Genomic DNA, 6010 nt, shown 5'->3' with positions numbered 1-6010 from the left:
AACAACGACAATATGCCTAAATTGGTGTTTCAATTGCGATTAGTTTTCAGAAAGAGCAGGTGACTGGACGGCGGTGCATGTCTGGGCGACCCCTAGGCGACCCCGATGGGGACATTATGGACGGTTGTTCCGCCGGCTCCGCCTCGCCACGCTTCGTAGCTTCACAGCTTCGCAGTGCGGGGCTGGATCGGCTGGATAAATGGACGGCGGACGGGCGAATTAGGGTAGGGGACCGGGGAACTGTGCTGTGGCGGCCTACGCGGGGCCAGCCGACTGATTCCGAGAGTCGTTTTCGTCGCTGTGTCTCTCTCGCACCTGTAGTGGACGCCCCACGTGTGCGAGAGAGACAGAGCGACGAAAACGACTCTCGGAAGCAGGCTGCTGCTGCGCAAACCAGGAAGGCGGTCTGAAAGGTGCGACAGTGGCACCGCGCACTTAGGCGCACGGTGGGCCTTCCCTTTCCCTTCTGTGTTCCCGCGTTCCCGCTGGCCCGGCGTGACAAGTCGAGCCGTTGCCGTTGGGCGCGGGGCCCCAGCCTACCCAGCCCTAGCCTCAAAGCCCTAATCGCTGGCCGGGCTAAAGAGGCGAAAGGTGGCGCGGCGGCAACGCGCCCTGCAGGGCTGAGGCAAGGGCTGGGCTGCCTGGCTAGATTAATGAAAGGAATCCAGAACACTGCGCGCCCTCGGGCCTCGGCCTCGGCACCCCCACCCTGGCCATGCCGAGGCCATGCCGCCAAGACGCGCCGAGGCCAGCCTGGCCGAGGCTGACATGCCGACAGCTGGGAAACAAACAGCAATTGGAAAAAGGGAGGGGGTTCCTTCTGGAAAGACAGCGAGTGGCGGGCGCAGCCTCCACTCCACTGTCCTCCTCCCCTGCCTCTCAACAGGCCGGTTTTTTCCAGACTTAGGCACAGCGAGTGGCAACGTGGGGGACATGGCCTCCAAGCTGCAGGTGGCTCGGTCATCTCAATTTCCAGTGTGGGGCTGGGCTCCCCCACCAGGATCCCCACGCCGCGCAGTGCGTCGTACGTAGTGCGTCGGGCACCCCTCCGTCCCAGCATGGCTCCAGTACTTCGTACTTCCAGTGCACCCGAACAAAGACCCACACACTGTAGGCCCAAAAAGGGATATACGCCCTCGTCTACGCCGCGGAGCCGAGCATAGGCAACCCGTTCGCCTGTTCCGCATGGCCCGCCTAGCTGGTGCAACAGTCATGCCTCAATTTTTATTTTAAATTAGATAGTGAACAATGCCCTAAAGAGCCATAGGCTCCACAATTAGAAACGATTACACTACATTGGCAAACATTTTAAATCTCCTACCTACCGTGTGAATAATTCTCTGTACTTAAGGCACAATTCCTTATATATCGTAGGACAAGTGAACTACTTAAGTTTGGTTGGTGGCTTCATGCAATCATCTAAGAGTTCATGTACAGATTATAGCATGCAAAATAAATTATTCTCTCCACAGAATTCTGTCTACAAAATGAAACAACTTCTCAAATTTACAAAGCTACTTTTTCTACAAGTGCCCATGTGGTGCCACAAACACAATAAAAAGCTTATCCCTACAGTCTGAATGTGTGGCGCACAATAAATAAATTTACAAAGCTCAGTTAAAATGTGATGGATGGAAAGGAGAACGCACGTGTATAAGTCAGGTGTTGCCGAATAGAAATGAGTTTTATTTTCCGAGAAAGACAATATCACATCTCACAGAAAAAATTTTCAGTACTAGCTATCTGAACCTCAAAACAATTCACACTTCAATCTTCACAATTCACTAATAACTATCATCAAAGGAGACAGGAAACATTCCCAACTAGTTACTAGTGAAGACACCCCTTCAAAATGCTCAGTGCAAACGATTTTGAGCTAAACATTAGTGGTACAATACATTAAGTCAGGTGTCAGGTATATAATATGTCTTTTTGTGGTTTTTTTTTTCACAAAATGTGTTTCTATTCCTCTAGTAATAAGTTCAACTTCTTTTACCCTTTTGGATTACAGCTAGACTACATACATGTAATGACAAAAGAAGATACAAGCAAGCATAGTCTACATTTAAAAATAAAAATTCAAAGAGCAAAATACAGTTCTAAATTACAGTTTGCACTTCAAAACTACTAAAATCAGAATATTCTGTTGATCATGTGTTGATTAACATTTTTCAGCAATCTTTCACTACCAATAAGCCAAAATTTTGATTGTATAATGAGAGACAACATGAATAATATTTCACAATAATTTACAAAACTGTGAAGAACCAGAGTGTTAATAAGTCCTGACAAGGTAAGATGCAAAAATGCAAAGAATAACTTTGCAATTGAATGAAATGGTAATAAATTAGCGAAACAGAAAGCCCTATAAAGATACAGCGTGTACACAGCAAAACTCATAAGTGATAGAAAGCTAAATTCTCAATGGAAAATATCTTTTGCTGATATAACTTATACTTAACGTAAGCACCTTCTTGGAAAACAGCATACCTGAAAATACAGAAGAGGTTTTACTTATCTCCAGGAACGTAGTATTTTCAAAGAGATCGTATGTGTTTGGATTCTATTGTCCATAAGTTTCAGGATGTGTCTTAACGATAAAAATAGATAGGTGGTCTGCGATGACGAATGGACTGGACAATTATTTTCTTGTCAAGAAAATATTCCAGCAATAAATAGAAACTGCAAATTTTTCATAAATTATCGATGTTGCACATCTACTTTGAGTGGCATTCCCTGTCTTCTGGCAACTTATCCTCAGACGCAGGTTGACATTCATATAGAAATGTTGTAAATCAGTCAACCATAAAGAATATGGATGAATAAAATATAGGGTTAATGTGTACAGTGTAAGCACAGAACCCAGACTTAACGGCCATAATAGAAAGAAATAATCATCGCCTGCTGTGCTGTAGATTACCTAAACCCTAACGCTCTAATAACTTGGGTAAACAATCAAGTAGTGAATCAAAAGTTACATTTTCTTCTGAAGCTGGGATGCTGCAAGGCACTGCCGGCCCGACCTAGCCAGATGTCAAATGGATTTACCTGGCATTTTTCAAACACTTTAGAAGAAGGCAAGGGAATCTATGGTAAAGTTAACACGAGCATCGAGTCAGATTCAACAATTTAGCCTCGACAAAGCAGCTTTGAGCCGCCAGCAACACTGAACACAACAAGTGGTCCAGAGGCCATAACTCAAAATGGCGTCTTGCGCAGACGACGCTCCAGGCCGTGTGACAGGGCGCCAACTTTGAACGAGGCCCAGCAGACTCCAGCATCATTTCGATAGAAAAATGATCAATAAAGTGAAGAATGTCGTTTTGTTAGTGTTATGGGTTGAAAAGAGTTTTTCCAAACATTAATCACACACTTGAGATGTCTTTTACTAACATTTAATCCTAATAATTAAGGACTTTGGTTTACATTAAGTTAACTTGATGCTCAATTAAATGTTAAACAAATTCAGTCAGTGATAATTAAATCACACAAAGCATGCACCATGAAATAACACAACGTTTCTACATACATTACTCATCCTGTGCATGAAAATTTTTTCAATTGCGTTTCTTTGCTGCAGATTACAGCTCTGCATTAATAAATTCTGATCTATATTTTACAAGACAATAGCAATACTAATACTGCATATCTAGGAAAATCTTAATCACAGGAAACGCAATGAATAAAAATCTGAAACAGAAACGTGCCAATACAGATATTCAGAAGTATAAGAATTTCTGAAATCCATTTTATCTGAACTACTACATGTACAATGGCCAAAAACTGCTCAAATACTGTCAAAAACCTAAAAAGTTCACAAGTTCTGTGATGACAATTGTAACATCAATTCAATAGAACAGCTTGCAAGAACTGATCTAAATAAATAAAGACGAAGGCTGAGAAACAATAGACCTATGGTCTGGTACACAGACAGATACCAGGGGTCAGGGAGTGTCAAGAACATATTGCTACAACTAACATCACTAGCAGATTCAGCTCCTAAATCAGACTACTCATTTTATGATATTGCAAATGCTCTGTTGAGAGTGATAATCTTTCGAGAGATATTGATCTCAAACATTTTGGCATTCCTACAATGCAAATCACCAAAAATCTCATACATTAAGAAAATCATAAAAAATAGCCACATTCTGATAGACACAAAACTTATTTTCTTGTCTTTCAAAAAAAAATAATTAAGGGTTTAGGAACACAAAATGAATAACAGAGCCAAACTTCCTCACAAGAAAAGGAAGATGAGAAACAGGAAATAAAATCTTGTTGAGCAACTAGATGAAACAAATCACTGGTGTCATGAATGAAATTCATTGAGCAGCAGAAACAGGGTTTCGGTTGGCAGCCTCAATTTCACTTGCAAACTTCCAACGCATATATGTTACTTTCATTCGGTCCCATACATTTTCAAAGGAGTCCATAGCTGGACGAACGTCAAGCAATGCAAATTTATATGCTGGATCTACAGCTCCACCATCATAATAATCTATTACATAGCGCACATCCTTGCCACAGCGATCGATGATCCAGTCATGGCGATCAAATGGTAATTCATATCTGAAACAAAATAATAGAAGGAATTGGGTTAACTTCTCAACAAAATCTTCCATACAAACAATGATTTAATGCTGTAAAGTATGAAAGAGAGCTTTGCACATACCCCATCCAACTCCGAATTCGAGCTCGGGGAGAATAGTTCTGTGCTTTCCCTCCAAAGCTCTTCAGGCGAGGGTTGGTGCATTCCTTGGCATGAAGTGCTTCCCACTTGAGAACCTAAATTCAGAACCCACAAAGATAAAATAAGCTTCATAATTAAATTTACTGAAATCAGTGCGGTGTTACATTACACACCTCTTGCCAAGCCTGTTCATTGTTCGCATTGTGGATTTTGATAATGTCTGCCATATCTTTAGGTGCAATGTCTTCCTCCTTCCATCTCCAGCCCTTCCTTAACATTGCGTTCCAAAACATCTGGAGGAATAAAAGGATAAAAATTTTCATGATTAAGTGGAACTACAGACAGATTTGAACACAAGAAACATGAATCAATAAATACCTGTTGGGAAGGGTAAACCCAGAATTCCCCATCCTTTCCCGCTTTGGGAATTGTAGAAACCTGGCGGTCTTTTGGGAGGGGGAATGGCTGGTCTGGTGCAGGTTCTTGATTGGGGGCTGGCATCTTTAAGATGTGCGAAACAAAATAAAAAGTTAAAGTTTTTTGAAACTGAAAAAAAGAAGTGTTTCATAGCAAAGCAATGTCAAATGACGCCAGTATAACGTACCATATTCAGTGGATTTATAGCCTCGCCACCTGCATTGATTGGGCACTCAGAAGCGGCTGGAGCTGGCTGTGGCTTCTTCTGGTGCATCGGACATTCTGGAGGTGGCTCCCCAACCATTGGAGGATGCGCTGTTGCAGCCTGAGCTGTCGAGGCAAAATTGCCCATGACTGAAATATAAAGCTCCAATGAAACAGATGAAAATCAAGATACAGTTAAGGGAAAATAATGACACAACATATCGAAATTGGGGCTAAGTGAGGGCGGGAATATTATAAGTTGTGATTTTTTTCTGCTTCACCATGAGAAAGAGCTGAGGTTAACAAGCTTACTTATCAAAAGAAATCGCTAGGATGAAATAACTGTCATAAAGGTTCTTTGATAGGAGGCGAACCTCAAACACAGCTAGCTGCATTTTGATACCTTAAAATTGTTACTCACCGGTAAATAAATTCAATAACGTGCAAAAGAAAATACAGAACGGCGTAGATTTCAAAAATGTCGAGAGACTGTGGAGGAGCACACGGGAGAGTAGTCGCAGGGGTGGGGGAATTGTGGTGGGGGTGTTGGAGCGGAAGCGGAAGCGGCTGGCCTGCAGACTGATTCCGAGAGTCAATTTTCCTGCTCTGTCTCTCTCGCACCTAGTCGCGGCGCCCGATTAGTGCGAGAGAGACAGAGCAACGAAAACGCCCGCGACCCCCACCACTAACGCAACT

General features: G+C 42.8%; 1 protein-coding gene across 2 annotated transcripts; it reads right to left on the bottom strand.

The window, feature by feature from the left end:
- Positions 1 to 1937: 1937 nt before the first annotated feature.
- LOC117646931 (cytochrome c-type heme lyase) lies at positions 1938 to 5936 on the bottom strand. Of its 2 annotated transcripts, XM_034388316.1 has the most exons (7): positions 5736 to 5896; positions 5298 to 5464; positions 5072 to 5194; positions 4867 to 4986; positions 4676 to 4788; positions 3049 to 4572; positions 1938 to 2490 (listed from the first exon to the last, which is right to left on the bottom strand). In XM_034388316.1, exons 2-6 carry the CDS (start codon positions 5460 to 5462, stop codon positions 4326 to 4328), a joined length of 768 nt encoding a protein of 255 aa, XP_034244207.1. In that variant the 5' UTR covers positions 5463 to 5464; positions 5736 to 5896; the 3' UTR covers positions 1938 to 2490; positions 3049 to 4325. The 2 variants fall into 2 exon arrangements, with proteins under 2 accessions (XP_034244207.1, XP_034244215.1); XM_034388324.1 differs by having other exon boundaries at positions 1938 to 4572; positions 5736 to 5936.
- Between the last annotated feature and the right edge of the window lie 74 nt (positions 5937 to 6010).

Source organism: Thrips palmi, unplaced genomic scaffold (genome assembly GCF_012932325.1).
Source record: "Thrips palmi isolate BJ-2018 unplaced genomic scaffold, TpBJ-2018v1 HiC_scaffold_10, whole genome shotgun sequence".
Classification (NCBI taxonomy): Eukaryota; Metazoa; Arthropoda; class Insecta; order Thysanoptera; family Thripidae; genus Thrips; species Thrips palmi.
The sequence above is the reverse complement of the archived record's forward strand: the minus strand, read 5'-3'. Positions and strand labels throughout refer to the sequence as shown.

Bases quoted from the DNA above. Each gene is read 5' to 3' on its own strand.
- LOC117646931 (XM_034388324.1), bottom strand. From the start codon at position 5,462: ATGGGCAATTTTGCCTCGACAGCTCAGGCTGCAACAGCGCATCCTCCA. The intron at 4,987-5,071 runs GTATTTATTGAT...TTATTCCTCCAG, and splicing joins GGGTTTACCCTTCCCAACAG to ATGTTTTGGAACGCAATGTT. The intron at 4,573-4,675 runs GTATGTGCAAAG...ATTTTGTTTCAG, and splicing joins CGAATTCGGAGTTGGATGGG to ATATGAATTACCATTTGATC.